Raw genomic sequence first — 16,862 nt, 5'->3', positions numbered from 1 at the left:
TTTACTTCTCCTTATTTACTTCTTCCTTTAAATGGGGAAGAATTTGTATATTAGAACCTAATTTATTATTTATTAGACAAGTAGATTTTTTTTCTAATTTTCTTCATTCATGAACTTTGAAAATTCAAAATTATGTCTTAGTGGAAATGACAGATTTATCTATGTAGAATAAGGGCAGGAGAAAAAAAAAGTAGAATAAAAGGGAGTCTGGAGAAATGGCTCAGTGCTTGTAGCCTCTACATAGCGACCCCATTGCAGTTCCAGTGCTGGGTATGCGATAGCCTCTTCTCTAGGCTCCAGGCGTGCAAATCATGCACAGACCCTTCATGCAGGCAAAACACTTACATGCCATTAAAATGAAATAAAAAAAAATTGTTTTTGTATTTTAGTTTGAGATAGGAACTCTCTAAACAGCTGTGGCTGTCCTACAACTTTCTGTGTAGACCAGGCTGACCCTGAACTCACAGCCCACTTTTCCTCTGCCTCCTGAGATCTGGGATCAGAGGCATGTATCACCACACCCTACCTAAAATATTTCCTATTTGTTTGTTTTTATTTCTTAGGCTGGGTCTCACTGTGTAGACCTGGCTGTCCTGAAGCCCACTGTGTATACTGGAATGGCCTTGAACTCAAAGAGAACTCACCTTTTCTGTCTTGTTGGGATTGAAGGTGTACACCATGCTGGACACCTCCCACATCCCCCTCTTTTTGTTTTATTTGTTTCTTTGTTTTTAATATCTTGCTAGGTTACTCTGTTGTATAGTTACACCACTCCTGCCCCATTATTCTGTTTTAATGTGGAGGGAAAAACTTCTGTAAGTATTTTATTTACATGTACATGTATACACACACACACACACATATTTAACCAGTGCCAGTTTTTGAATTATCAAGTATTTGCCAAGTGTTGTACTTTGGGGCCCTTTTTTTTTCTGTTGAAGAAAGGAATAATAACAAAAATTGTATTAAGCTTATCTATATATAAAAGAAATGTCTTCATTTCAAATACTGCTAATTGTGCTAGGATTCTTGACTCGTGGTTAATCCTGAGATGAGCTTCTTCCCTTCCCCTGTCCCCTTATCTGTCTTTCTATCCTGTCTCAAAATATGTGTGAGAGAGAGTGAACCTACAGACAAATATTGACAATAGGCATGTAAGAAAGACACAGGGACTGAAGAGATGGTTCAGTGGTTAAGAGCACTTGTTCTTGAAGCAAACCTAAGTTACATCCCCAGCACCCACATGGTAGCTCATGAACATCCATGACTCCTGTTCTAGGGTCTCCAGCATCCTCTTCTGACCTCCTTGGGTATCAGGCACCCATGTGGTATACAGATACACATGTAGGCAAAACACTCATAAAAATAGATAAACCTGGGGGCCAGGGCAGTGGGAGAGAGTTTGCAGCGATAAGAAGACAGGCAAGAGAATTTGAGGTCATGCTGAACTACATAGCAAATAGCAAGACTACATAACAAGTTCTTGTCTCAAAGACCTGCTTGGGTGGAGGGGTTGTCAAAACTTAGGTGAAGGGCCTAGATAGATGCCTTAATCTTAATAGACCTAACACCTATGTAAAATCCAAGTGTGGTGGCATGTGCCTGTAATAACAGCTGAGGATCCGAGGAGACCTAGGCCAGTCCCTGACATTCATTGGCCAGCCAATCTAGCCAGTCCATGAGCTCCACCCTATCTCAAGAAATAAGATTGAGGGGCTGTCAAAATAGCACAGCCCTATGACACTTGATGCCAAATCAAGTGACCTGAGTTCAATTCCTGGACTTGCAAATAAAGAATTTTGAAAAGAGAAAACTGAAGTCCTGTGAGTTTCATACACACACATTATATATATATATATATATATATATATATATATATATATATATATATATATATATATATATATATATATATATATATAAAAAAGTATGCACACACATACACACATACATACATACATATATACATACTGAGGCATACTTCCCACCCCATGATATTTATTTTGTGTGCTGAATAGAAAGGGATTAATATGTATGGAAGTCAGACAACTTGTGAGAGTAACTTCTTTCCTTCTAATGTGTGTTCTATAGTAAGTATCCTTATATGCTTGATCATCAATCTTCTAGGTTTCTTAACTTTATTGTCAACATTGCCAAGTACTAGCCATATGTGGAGTGTGCACAAGCCTGTAATCCAAGCAGGCAAGGGACAGAAGAGACCTTTAGATCAGCCTGGACTATAGAATAGCCCTACCTTGACAGAGAAACAGTGTAAGAAAGATGTCATAGCCTGGGAAGATGGATTGGAAAAGAACAGAAAGTATACTACTGGCTTGCTTTATCAGGTACATTGTGTCAGTTTGAGGGCAGTTTATTGAGTTTCTGCAGGCTGAAGAATAAATGGAAAGTGAAAAAACAGATAAGAAAAGCTGAATTGTACCAATTAGGATGGTGGCACACACCTTTAATCACAGAACTGTGGAATCAGAGACTGTCAGATCTCTGTAAGTTTGAAGCTACACTAGTCTACGTAGCAAACTTTAGGTCTGCAAGGATTACTTTTTTGAGACTGTGTCTCAAAAAAACTAGTTTATCCTTCTAAATCATGTGTTAACACTTTCATAGCAATTCTAATGGGTTTCTTTACTGTTTTTGTGCATCGTTTGTATGTGTGTGAATTTTTTTTTGGTGTGTGGTTGTTTTTGTGGTAGTTGTTATTCTTGAAGTGTAAAGGTTTTAAAAACTTGTTTTAAAATGATCTCCAATGTTTATTGTGGTTTTCCTTATATAACTTAAAGTTCATTATGATGAAATGCCCCCTTCACAGTGTTAAAAAAAACTTCATCACCTTTGGAAAATTATAATTCTGACACAACTTTCAATGGCAAAACTCAGAAGAATTCAAATGACTAAATAATGCTACTGCTGGGTATAACCTTAAAATAAATACACATGTGTTCATGCTGATGGTACTATATGATTGGGTAAATACACGGAAAGGACACATGTCTGTACAGAGCCATTTGAAGGGATGCATGAAGATTTTTCCCTTTCAAGGGGTAGAATTTCTTTTTATTATCTTTTTTTTAATGTGTATTTGGTGTTTTGCTTGCATGTGTCTAAACCACATGCCTCTCTCAAGACCAGAAGAGGCTGTTAGATCCTCTGGACCTGAGATTACAGAAGATTTTTAACTGGCCTATAGGAGCTGAAAAATTTCAAGCCTGAAACCTCTGCAAAAGCAGCCAGTATATTTAAACACTAAGACATCTCTTCAGCCCTGGGAGTTTTCTTCTTGCATATTAACTGCACATACTGACATTTTCAAAGAATAGACTGGGGAGATGACACACAGTAATGAAGGGTAAGGTTAACTTATGAGTAGGCAAAGTGATTGTATATTCCCTGACATGCAGCAAGTAGGGACCTTCAGGCATCAAACCTCCTGAAGTAGGAGTTACAAGTGACTGTGAGCCACCTGGCATAGTTCTGGGAAGTGAATAGAGGCCCTCTGAAAGAGCACTAAGTCCCTCAACCCTCAGCCACGACTGCACCCCCTAACTGAGGTTTTCTTTAATATTTTCCTTTTCATATTATGTGTATGGGTATTTTGCCTGCATGTACATATGCATCACTTGCAATCAGAGGCATGTAGAGGGTATCAAATCGACAGAGCAGAAGTTACAGGTGATTATCAACTATGTGTAGGTGTTAGGACTTGACCCTGGGTCCTCTGAAGGGTGCTACTAATCCCTCTCCAGACCTAATTTAAGGGTTTCTTTGTATTGAGACAGTCTTTCTGCAAGGATTTGGCTGTTTTAGGACTCATTATTTAGAACAGGCTGGCCTCAAACTCAAAGAGATCTGCCTGCCTTTGCCTCTAAGAGCTGGATTTGAAGGTGTGTGCCAGAATAACAAGCAGGGGTTTTGTTTTGCTTAGCTTGTTTGTTTACATATCTATACTACAAGTATAGCTCAGCCTGGCTTCAAACTCAGGGTCCCCCTGCCTCAGCCTCTGAATGCTGTGACTGTGGGGAGTGTGCCACCAAAACTTTAGGTACATGCCATCAAACTGAGCTTGTCTGGAGTATATTTAGCTCATAATTAGCTTTGCATTGCAGAACAATCTGATTTCAAAATGGACAAAGAAGATCAAAAGGTGGGATAGTTTTGTAAATGATTAACTACATGTAAACATTACATATTATGTATTTCAGGCATTGCACTCTTTTGTCCCTCCTGAATAAATTCAATGACTATATGTTTTTGTTTGGAGAAGTGATCACTCTGAAGACATGTTGGTTTTGTCTGTCTCTTTCTCTCCTTCCTCTTCCCCTCTCTCCGTCCCTTTCTCTCATTTATTTAAAAGTATACTTTTTTCCCTTTTTTGTTTGTTTGTTTGTTTCGAGACAGGGTTTCTCTGTGTAGCCCTGGCTGTTCTAGAACTCACTCTGTAGACCAGGCTGGCCTCAAACTCAGAAATCCACCTGCCTTTGCCTTCCAGAGTGCTGGGATTACAGGTGTGCACCACTACTGCCTGGCTGTTTCCTTTTTACCTTAAGGGATAAGCATCAATTGGTGAAAATATTCTGGTTTTGACACTTTGTTTAGAGTTTTATTGGAGATGCACTCATAAGTAAAGTCTAAGCATGCAGAGGTAAAAAGTTTAAAATAGAGTGTGGTATTTCTGGAAAGTTTCTGGAGAATTCGGTCTCAGTGTGATCTAACTTGGGAATTGTAGGGAATTCCCTAATTAGAGGGAGGAAAAACACTTTGTTTGGGTTTTTCTTGTTTGTTTTTAGCTTAAAAATGACCAGCACAGAACCCTTCCTGCAGTGCATTTGATGAGGTATATAACTATATCCTTGCTTTTCGGGTAACCCACCTATCTCTTACTACCATATGGTAGAATTAAAGTTTTGTGCCCCCATGCATAGCTTTTATTATTATTTTTAAGTTTTGGTTCAAGTCTGGGTGAGAATGTGTGTCCCTGTGTGTGTCCACATACGTATGCATATATCTTTGCTTACCTCAGAGTGTGTTCCTTTGGGAGTGATGGCCCACACCTTTAATCCCAATCCTAGGAAGGCAGTAACAGGTGGATCTACAGACCAAGTTCCAGGACAACCAGAGGTACATAGAAAATTCTGTCTTGAAAATTAAAGGTGTGTGTGTGTGTGTGTGTGTGTGTCCTAGTATGTGTGTGAAGATCAGTGAAAAACTTTTGAGAGTCAGTTGTCTCTTTCTGGCGTGGCTTCAGGTATCCAGCTCAGATAGTCAGGCTTGCTCGGCAAGCACTTTGGATTTGTTTAGAGTCAACTCGTTGGATTGTGTTCATGTTTTCTTTGTGGTTTTTCTACCTTTCTACGTACAGAGACATTCAGTGCTACTACAGTGGCAGTTTTCTCTATTGAGTGTAACAAATTCAACCGTTTGACTCTTTGCTTACACCCAGATATCTGGAAATAGTATTCATTTTTATAGTAGATGTGATCAAGATTTTCATAAATAATAAATCAACCTTAGGACAGATTTTTGATCTTCGCTTATTTCTGTGGATTGTGTAAGATTAGATTTTTTTTTTAAGACATCAGCCTGTATGCCAGTTATGAGTAACTCATTTCCAGAACTTTTCTTTAAAGATTTATTTATTTTATGTATGTGAGTACACAGTTGCTTTCTTCAGACACACTGGAAGAGGGCATCTGATCACATTACAGAAGGTTGTGAGCCAACATATGATTGCTTAGAATTGAACTCTGGATCGCTAGCCGACCAGTCAGTGCTCTTAACTGCTGAGCCAGCCCTCCAGCCTGTAAGATTAGATTATTATACCTAATCCCGGGAGTTCTTCCCCCCCCCTTTTCAATTTTCTGTTATCTTACCCTATATACTTTGTATATATAATCTATACCAGCTTTCCCTATTTGTTTAAATTGATACAATTATTTTTTCAAAGCCTTGTCTTACAAGTTTATCACATAATAGACAAATGAAATTCAGAAAGCCTATAGTTAAAAATGGCTTCTTCATATATTTTTAGTTCTTATATCCTATATGTATCATCCTGGTTTATAATAATGAGTTTCCCTCCTTAGTAGTACTCTGCCTTCATTACACAAATGCCTTATTACCCAGAAACATTGAAAAGTGACTCCCAGCTGTGCATGTTGATCTCTAAGTTCAAGTCTGCCTGATCTACAGAGCAAGCTTCCAAGTCTAGTAGGGATGTTACACTGAGAAAGAAACCCTGTTTCGAGAAACAAAACAAAAAACAAAACCAAACAAAGAATTGACTCCCAAGAATCTCTATACTTTTAGTATTAAAACTCCAGTATATTTAAGCATATCTTCTCTGTTTCTGTGTAATGACTGCTTTACTCGTGTATATGTAGTTTCTAAATTTCTAGGCTCTGGTCTGGGTGCTCAGATCCAGTAATGTATTTAACCAAAAATTCAATGAAGTAAAATTTCTCCATCTATATTTCTAATTTACTTGTAATGTATTTCATTATGTCTTTGTTCTAAATAGAGATGGAAAATAATGGAAAATTCTGATCTCTACTTTTTTTGTTGTCTTCTCTCTCTCCTTCCCCTGCCCCACCTCGTGCGTGCGTGTGTGTGTGTGTGTGTGTGTGTGTGTGTGTGTGTGTGTTTGTATTTGAGGCTAAAAGAACTTAAATCCATAGCAGCACATTATTCTGTGAGGAATGGAATGTTTGTACATCTTAGCTGGCAAATCTTACCGTACCATAAATGAAACTCAGGTGATATTTTTTCCAAGCTAGGTACAGCAACAAAGTAGTTACTCCTCTTAGAAAATGACTGTGAATTAGAAAAAAAAAAAATAAGTAGGAAAAGCAGAAAATTGCTTTGTTCTTTGTCAAAGAACAGAACAGAAAACCAGATACCTGGTTCCAGTTAATCTGTTGGTACATCTGGCATTGTTGCTGTGGTTTAGATCATCACCCCATTCTTAGAGAAGCTAAGGTGAGGTTAAAAAGATTAATTTCAGAATACTTTCTGGCTGTCTTGCAAGTATTTGCTTGTCCAGATATACTTGTTTAGGCGGACATCTTTTAATTGTATTCACGTTGTATGTTTAAAGTAAATGTTTAATAACTATAAGTTGGTTTCAGCTCCCTAGTTGGGCATAAGTGTCTGTTCTACTTTAATTTTTAAAATTTAATGTTCACTTAAATGTGTCAGTTATATATGTATTTAAGATCTAAAAATTCTTTCACAATAATGTTGATTATAGTGTAGCGGTACACAAGACCCTGGGTCCAATCATTGACATTCTCTGTCCAAGAAAGAGATAGCCCATGACCAATATTAGGACCTTCTTCATATGTAGTAGTCACTAACATTTATATAAGCCATACTGGATTTTGTAAGGTAATGTAGTATTACAGTATTCCATTTTAGGACTCAACACAGCCCTGTGATTTTAGAGTAACTTTAATAAGCCTGAGTTAGGTGTTTGTTTGCCTTCATCCTAATTCTTCATTTGCTGAAGACTGAAGAATCAAACCCAGATTGCTTTTCTCCATAATCCATATAGTTAATTCTACTCTACATTTCATTTTGTCTTATATTTGGAAATACAGATAAGTTGGGTCTCTGCTAGAGTAGACATATGAGTTCTCTCTGTATAGTCTCTTATTCTTCCCTATTCACCCAGCTTCATAATGAAACTTAAGGTAGTATTTTTGTGGATTTCACATGAGTTAGGCCAATTTTAAAATTCTGGGTACCTCTTTAACAGGTGGCTACTTCTTGCTTATAAGCTGTGACATTGCTTTCCAGTCTTAAATCTGTTTACTTTATATCATCGAATAGTTTTTTTTCAGGATCCTCATCATCTTACTGTTTCTATTAGCACTATTTTTGGTCATATCGCAGGAATACAATACAACTTTATTCTCTAAATTGCAGTATTGTTAAGAACAGCTCTTCTCTGTATGTATGGGGATTCGAGCATAATTTTAAAATGAAAAGTTAAAGCCTTCCTGAATGCTTTTCCTCCATCCTAAGAGTAGGCTGCTGGTGTCCATTACTTTCAGAAAATGAAAAATGGCTCAGAAGCTAGGTGAGCTAAGCCATCTCTCTCAATTGTTTCAGTTTCTTAGGAATTGCTGTACAGTGCTGCCAATAATGATCTCCGGGGATCTGACCCCCATTCCACCTCCCACTGCCTCTTCAGCAGCTCCAGATGCCACCAAAAGAAGGAGCTTTGAAGAAAGTGACTGTACCCTCTTTTACCCTGAGGTGGGTGAGGCCAGGCAGGGTGATTCTCAGGATATCCTGATGATCAAAGGTATAGTTGAAGAGTGTCTTGAAGATAACTAAAAAATTTGAGAAGATAGAGCTCAAGAACAGAAGGCACAATCTGTCATCTAACGATAATTTCTGTCATCTGAAATTTAGTGCATGGTGACATAGCCTTAAATCAGTTCCTGGACTTCAGACTAGTGTGCTCCTCTTTACTGCTCCTTCATCCCACTTCATAGTGTCTAGCCAAACAGCAGGCATGGAAAATACACCCAGTAGGTGGAGCTTGTAACTGAGAGGAAGACTTAATGAAGTCCTCTTAAACCAACCCCTTTTATTCACTGGCACTAAATCTTCTACATGGTTTGTTCACTCATCAGGAATTGTGGTAGAGCTCAGTGATGTGTCAGCTTCTTGGCCACTGCTGTCTTCTGTCTTGGATGGATGACTGTGCAGGATGTATGTGTCTGCTCCGTATATGAAGCGTTCTGTGTTCATTCTTAGTTTTCATTGACACCTTAACCTTCTTCAATGTTTTATTATATCATCCTGTTTATCTCTGTAGAGAACTCTATTTGAGCCAAACTCCACGGGGATTTACTGCACTGCTGGTCTTCAAATCCCTTTTGTAACTCTTTGAAATTCAAGACTAAACAATCTTTATTCTTGAGTAGATCTTACATCAGTCATCACTGGATTTTAGAAGTAAGGTGCACTGCTTACAACATCAATTTTCCCAGTATCTGACCTCTCCTCTTGAATAGCACGTTATACATCTTACCTAGTCAGTACTGCCAGGAGCGAACTGAGAGAATAATTGCAGTGGTGTGACTTAAGAAACTGTGTCTAAAAGAAACTAAGTTCATAATCTGCATTTTCTCCTAGAGAAAGGGAAATCATAGAAACTTTAGCTTCATTCTTCTGGTACTATATTATCCTTCAGAGATTAAATCTAGTCTTCATTAGAGAGTTAAATCCTAGAGGCAAATCTGAATACTCTCCTTTTCAAGTCTCTGGTTTCTTGTCTTCTGTGCCTCCAGTTATATGTGGGAGCTTATTTTACATACATTTTAAAAAAGCGAATGCTTCTAATTCTTTGGCAAATACAAAACAATATGTATTTTCAACAGCTTGCTTTTAGGTTGTTAGAGAAGAAGTACTAAAAACAAATAATTTTTTTGCAGGAAAATAATAATTTCTGAACATCATTTTCTTTCAAGCAAGAAATGTACTAAATTATGCTACATCAATTTGGAGTTTTTGCTAAAATGATAAGACTTTTTGAAAGGAAATTGAATGTTTTTATGAGGTAACCTTAAGTATATACCATTAAAGATGTAGTCCACAAATAAGTTAATAACCAGTTGTTTTTTAATTTTCTATAGAAGAGAACAATGTAAAAATTACAGTGCGAATTGTATAAAATGACGGACTTGAGACCCAACCACCTATCTTTTTGAGTTCATTAAATGAGATGCCTAGATTGGATATGCCTTTCCCACATCAGTTATTTCTCAGTTATAAGTTTTGTTTGTTGATTTATATTGTTCATTTTAATAAAAAATAACAGGTTTGACTTGATTTTCATCAACAAATACTTTAATATTAATATTTCATAGTGATGGTACATAAAACTAATCACTATTTTTATTTTTACCTTTAAAACGTGTTTTCTCTCTGCAAGTATACAAATTTTATGAGACTTTGGAAACTCAGTTAGCAACATCTAGCCTGCTTAATCCTCTGCTGATTTTTATTGTGAGCTTGCACATCATGCTGTTACTGGGAACAGCAGTGACAGCAGCTGAAATTCGCTGTTGTAACACAGCATGCTTTAACACTTCATGTAGTTGGGAATGGTCCTATGATTTCTTTTTCTTTCTTTCCAGGTTCCCAGTCAGCTTCCGATAAACCTTCCCAGCGATCATCAGAAAGCACAAATTGTAGCCCTACCCGTAAAAGGTCTTCATCTGAGAGTACTTCTTCAACAGGTGAGTGTTGTTGTTTTACTAGATTTTCAGAACAGTTTGCTATCTGAAATTTGAGATTAACAAATCTGAATAAAGCAAACAAAAGTGGCCTTGTCATCTCAGTATCACTGATAATGTATATTGAAAAAATTCAATACTTTTTTACTTTCAAGAAATTGAAATGTGAGGGCACTGAAGCAGTTAAGAGGGCCTAGCAGTTAAGAGCATGCACTCTTTTTGCAGAGGACCTGACCATGGGGATCTGACTCCATTGGCCTCTGTAGGACGCTGTTCCTGTGCACATGCTCAGACTTAACACACATACACATTTTTTTTAATTGAAATGATGTAAAAGAGTGTATTCTGTAATAGTGTGGCTTGAAGCCCTTTAATAAATTTTCATTGTCAGGTGTGTTGTCACATGCCTATAATCTGAGCAGTTGGGAGGTAGATGTAGGATTTGGAGTTCAAGGTCATCCATTAAATAGTTAAAGATAAATGTCCCAGTAAGTATTAATTCAAAAGTACAAAGTGGGTGGCACACACCTGTAATCCCAGCACTCTGGGAGGCAGAGGCAGGCAGATTTCTGAGTTCAAGGCCAGCCTACAGAGTGAGTTCCAGGACAGCCAGGGCGATACAGAGAAACCCTGTCTCAGAAAAAAAAAAAAAAAAAAGTACAAAGTAAGCTGATAATCCCAGCACTGGAGAGAGTGAGGCAAGTAATACTGCCATGAGTTTGGGACTAGCTTAGCAAAACACTCTCTGAAATATGCATTCAATAATAATTATAAGGTCCAAAAATGTTGATCAGTCGATAGAGTGCTTTTCTAGCATGCATGCACGAAACCCTGGTTTCTTTCTCCAACAGTCTATATATAGTACATGATTAGGCTCCACTCTCAAAACAGTAATTAGAAAACATTGCTGGAAAATATATTTCATTGTTTAAAAGATAATTTTCCAAACCAATCTATATGTGCAATGTGACCTTAGTAAAATTGATTTGAATGATAGGCTGATTCTAAAATGCATTCCATTGTATTTTTAAAATGTAGAGTGATAAGGATTTCATGAGTTGATTAACTCATTGTCATATAATGCTTTTGTCCATACCATACAGTAGCACATCTATTTAGTTACATTGCTATGTTTTTACATGTTGCTTGTGTGTCTGTGCTTGCATATAACGCATACATGTTATGTTGCATAAGACCCTATATTAAATCCAATAAAACATACACACACACACAGTGGAAGAGGTATATACCAGATGTAAAATACTAGAGCAGTTTCATCCTTTTAAAAACAAAATTTGCAAAATTTGAAGACTTCCATTTGGCTTAATGTAAAACATAATTTGGGGAGATCGCTCAGGGAGTTAAATACCTGTTCACAAGCACGAGGACCTGAGGGGTGCCTTAGCACCCACACAAAGGCTGTGTGCTGCAAACGTGTCCGTGACTCCAGTGCTAGAGGTATGGAGACAGGCCAGTTTAATCAAATCAATGAATTCTAGGTTCGGTACAAGACCCGGTTTTAAAAAAAAAAAAGTGAAGATGGAGAAAGACACCCAACATTGGGCTCTGGGCCCTTCAAACTGATATATACAGACATGTACCAGCAAACATGCTTGCATATACTACCTACACAAACATGTACATAAAGCATACATACCCACAAAAACACAGTATGATGTTAGAGAACGAATAGACAGTCAGATCCTGGGCCTGAACAACTTCCTAACAAATCAGGCTGTCCTCAGAAGGTCAGTTAACCAAGTAATAGAGAAAAGCAGAAAAGGAATACTTATCCTCTGTACCTATATTAGGAGAGGTCCAAAGATGTCCATTGAGTTCTCTCCTCTAAGTCTGTCATCAGAGTCCTAACATGAGGTTTAGGTTTACATATATGATAAGTAATATGCATTAAGAAACAAAAAATCAGCTGGGCAGTATGGTGCGTGCCTTTAATCTCACCATTTGGGAGGCGGAGGCAGGCGGATTTCTGAGTTCGAGGCCAGCCTAGTCTACAGAGCGAGTTCCAGGACAGCTAGGGCTACACAGAGAAACCCTGTCTCGAAAAAAAAACAAAAAAAAATTTTTTTTAAAAAGGGGGAGAGGGAGGAAGGAAGGAAGGAAGGAAGGAAGGAAGGAAGGAAGGAAGGAAGGAAGGAAGGAAGGAAGAAAGAAAAGAAAGAGAAACATAAAACAAAAAATGCAGTCCTGGGCTGGAGAGATGGCTCAGAGGTTAGGAGCACAGAGTGCTCTTCCAGTGGTCCTGAGTTCAATTCCCAGGAACCACATGGTGGCTAACAACCATCTGTAATGAGATCTGATGCCCTCTTCTGGTGTGTCTGAAGACAGCTATAGTGGTACTCATATATATTAAATAAATAAATCTTAAAAAAAACAAAACAAAAAAAATCAGTCCTGATGCTAGAGAAATGGCTTTTGGCTGAGCACTTCCTCTTGCAGAGGACCCACATGGCGCCTCACCAGAACTTTACTGGAATTATGGACCTCAGTTCCAGGAGGCATAAAGTACAAACATATATAGAAGCAAAACACAGACATAAAATAAAATAAATAAGCCTGAAGGAAATATTTTAAGTTAACATGGTCATGCACACCTTTAATTCCAGCATTCAGTCAGCCAAGCTAGGCAAATCTCTCTTGAGTTTGAGGCCAGCCTGGTCTACAGAGTGAGTTCCTGTCACAAACAAACAAAAAGTAAGACAGAAATCTTTCAGTCTCTGGGTTTCAGAAAGGTGTTGGCATTGGTAAAATTTTCCTGATGATAAATTTTCTTCGCTGGCTCTCTTAAGTACCCTAGCCATTTCTGTAAGGGAAAAATTGCTTCAGTTTTCTGATAGCAAAGATAACTAAACAGAAGGGCACACGTTTTGGTTGGTTTTATTTATTTATTTATTTATTTATTTTATTTTTTTGTTTTTTTTTTTTTTGTTTTGTTTTGTTTTTTGTTTTTTTTTGGTATTTTTGTTTGTTTGTTTTTGGCCCTTTGTGCTAGTTTAAATGAGAAAGGTTCCCATGGGCTCCACTATTTGAATGTTTGGTTCTAAAGTATGGGACTACTTGGTAAGGTCTAGGAGATGTGGACTTGCTGGAGAAGCTGTCACTGGGAATGGGCTTCCAGGTTTAAAAGCTCACAGTCAGCTCAGTCTCTTTTGCTCTTTGTCTCCACCTTTTGGATAAGATGTAAACTCTGAGCTAATATTCTGGTACCATGCCTGTCTTCTGCTGTGCATCTGACTATAATGATCATTAAATATTTATTAAATACTTTCTTTTATAAGCTTTGGTCATGTGTCTCTTCACAGCAATAGAACAGTAACTAAGATACCCCTTTAGTCCAATCGTTTGAGAGACAGAAACAGTCAGAATTCTGGTTCTGTGCCAGCCAGGTCTACATAGTGAAACTCTATCTCTAAGAAAAGAAAAAGAATTTATTCCTGCCAGGACTATAACATATAATATGGTTTAATAAAACAGAAAGTCTAGAAATTGGGTCTTTGTGCTTGTAGATTGCAATGTATGTCTCCAAGGATGATCTGAATTATCACAAATGAATAAAAATTTTAAAAAGCTTTAAAAGACCAAAAATAAAACTCATGTGTACTTCTTTCAAAAACATTTTTGTTATACGTATTTATTTATTATTTGTGTTGCAAGGGCACAGGACAGAAGTCAAAGGACAATTTATAAGTCAATAATACCTTTCTACCTTGTGGGTTTCAGGGATGTAACTCAGGTCATGAGGCCTGGTCACAAGTACCTTTATCCACTGACTTCTCTGAATGACCCTATACATTGCCTTTTGATTCATTTCTGGTTGGGGTGATGTTGATTCTTATGCATGGGTTGTTCAGCTGTCTGTTTTAAGACCCAAGGTTTTACTGTATAGTTGAAAATGGCATAGAATCATTGTGTAGCTCAACTTGGACTAGAAATTAAAGAAGTCCTGTCTCAACCTCAGATGTAGGAGGATTGCATTGTATTCCTCACAAACATGAAGATAAGACTTTTTAACCCAAATAATAGCGAGCTTGCTTTATGAAGAGAGAGGACTGTATTCCATGGAAAGTTTAACTTGAAATTGGTTTCTATGAGATTTTTAAAACCATAAAAACGCAGAAGAAAATCTCACACACAAGACAGAGTTTTTCTGTATAGCCTTGGTTGTCCTAGAACTTGCTGTGTAGACCAGGATGACTTTTAACTCACAGAGATCCACTTGCCTTTGCCTCTTGAGTGCAGAGACTAATCAAAGGTGTGCTCCACTACCACCCAGCCAAGAATTCTCAGCCAGACATGGAGGCTAGGGTAAAAGGAGCACTTTAAGATTAAGACCAATCTGGAGGATATAGAAAGATCAAGTACTTTGCAAAGCATTATGACATATGCATATAATCCCAGCACTGGGGTTAGAGATAGTTTCAGTTTGAAACCACCCTTTAATGCATTAGTAGGAAGGGAGGGAAGAAACATTATTTACCGGTTCATGGATGTGATTGACACCTGAAATATCAATGCTTAAGGGCCTATGCTCCCTGCTACTCTAGGCTGATCCATGCCCTACTCATGTGAGACCTTAGGCTTAGGCCTAAGTGACTGGCAACAAATAAGTAAAAAAAATACAATTTTCTTTACTAGTTTAAAAAAGAAACATTTTGTTATTGGTTAAGGCTGATATTCCTACCAGTAAAGAGGATAAGGCAGGCAGATAATTACTATTAGCTAGTCTGGGCTATATATTGATACCATACCCTATCTCTCCCCACCCTACCCCCCCCCAAAAAAAAAAAAAACAATGAAAGGTTGGTGTGCTGCTGCATGCCTGTAGATCTGTCAGATCGAAGGTAGATGCAGGAGCTCAGCGCTAGCCTAGGCTCCATGAGACCCTGAAAACAGGGAACTGAGTCTTAGGAAGCAGAGAGAGACAGACAGGAAAAAGCATGTGCTAGCCAAAGGAGAGGAGAAAATAAAAAGTACAGGCAAAGCTAGTTGTCAGAGTCTAAGAAGAGGAAAGCAAGCTGGCCTTTGATCCCAGCACTCAGGAGGAAGAGACAGGTGAATGTACGTGAGTTTGGGCCCAGCCTGGGCGAAAGAATAAGACTGTTTCATTTTAACATAAAAGAAAAAGATTTGCATCTATGCAAGGGAAGGATGAGATAGTTCACTAAAAACACATACTGCCAAGCCTAAAATCCCCCACATGATAAAGAGACACCCTGGCCTCTCCATACATGAGCTATTGTACAAATACTTCATCCACCCAAGGTTAAATTTTATACCCCATAATTTTCTGTTTTATTCAATCAATTTGTTTATTTTTTTTTTCCAGCTAGGATTTCTCTGCATAGCCTTGGCTGTCCCAGGCTGGCCTCAAACTCTTAGAGATCCTCCTGCCTCTGCTTCCCGAGTGCTAGGATTAAAGGCGTGTGCTCTCATCACCACCACCACTGCCACCACCACCACCATCACCACCACCAGGCTAATCAAGAAAAAAAAAGAAAGAAAGAAAGAGGGACCCAAGATAAGATAAGAGCATTTGCTGTTTTATAGAGTACCTTGATTCTGTTCTCAGCATCCACATAGTTGTTTACAGCCATCTCTGATTCCAGTGACCAGGATATAATCTCTGTCTTTTGACCCAAGAAGGAATTTTATGCATTTGGTACACTTAAATACATGCAGGGCCTGAAAAGTTGGCTTTGTGGCCTATAGCACTTGATCTTGTAGAGTTCCCCACCCTTCTTACTCTTGAAGAGCAGTTCAGTTCACAGGATACATGTGATTGTTGACAACATGCATAATTCCATTTCCAAGGCCTCTTCTGATCTCCACAAGCATCAAGCATGTATATGGTATGACATGAAGATAAAACATATAAAAATGAACAAACATAAAAAAAAAAAATAAAGACAAAATACAGGAACAACCTAGGGGGAAACAAATACTCAAAATCAAATAAAGTTAAAAATTGCAGAATTGTTGGTTTTTTACGTTGTTTGTGTGTTTATGGTGTATGTGCAAGAATGTGGAGCTCAGAGGAGGCTCCAGGAGTCCATGTTCTCCTTTCACCATGTCGGATCTGGAACTAGAACTCAGGGCATCAAGCTTAGCCACAAGGGCCTGTCTTGTTGACGTGAAATTGTAAATTCTTTTCAAGTGTTGAGAGGCCATTTCTGGGAACAAAGTAGAGTTAGAAGTCTGACAAAATATGGACCTTTTGGAACTAGATGGTAATTGGTATGAGGAATATATATGTAACTACAACTATAATAAGGGGCTAATAAATTTACCCCCTGTATTAGTCAACATTCTCTAGAGGAACAGAACTGATTTAATAAGAGGGGAGAAGGGAGGGAGAGATGACATATGTATATATTCATGTATAGCTTATATCTATATGACTTATAAATATAGCATGTACAAATCATATGTGTACATATATATCATTTATTAGAATGGCGTACAGGGTAAACTTTCACTTTCATTAGATAAGAACTGGGAGTGAAAGAGGTTTATGGAGGAAGAATTATTTATCAGTACTGAACAGGATATGGCTTAGTTGTTGTTGATCTCAGTTCTGGTTCT

The 16,862-nt window shown here is 37.9% G+C and overlaps 1 protein-coding gene across 3 annotated transcripts in view; it reads left to right on the top strand.

Moving 5' to 3' along the window:
- The window catches only part of Ash1l (ASH1 like histone lysine methyltransferase), a 116,046-nt gene that overhangs the window by 35,031 nt on the left and 64,153 nt on the right, over positions 1-16,862 (top strand). For all 3 annotated transcript variants that reach the window (XM_052180088.1, XM_052180087.1, XM_052180086.1), the window contains exon 4: positions 10,164-10,265. In XM_052180088.1, the coding sequence (XP_052036048.1) occupies positions 10,164-10,265 (102 nt within the window). The remainder of the gene's footprint in view (positions 1-10,163; positions 10,266-16,862) is intronic.

This window comes from Apodemus sylvaticus, chromosome 4 (assembly GCF_947179515.1).
Source record: "Apodemus sylvaticus chromosome 4, mApoSyl1.1, whole genome shotgun sequence".
Classification (NCBI taxonomy): Eukaryota; Metazoa; Chordata; class Mammalia; order Rodentia; family Muridae; genus Apodemus; species Apodemus sylvaticus.
The sequence above is the reverse complement of the archived record's forward strand: the minus strand, read 5'-3'. Positions and strand labels throughout refer to the sequence as shown.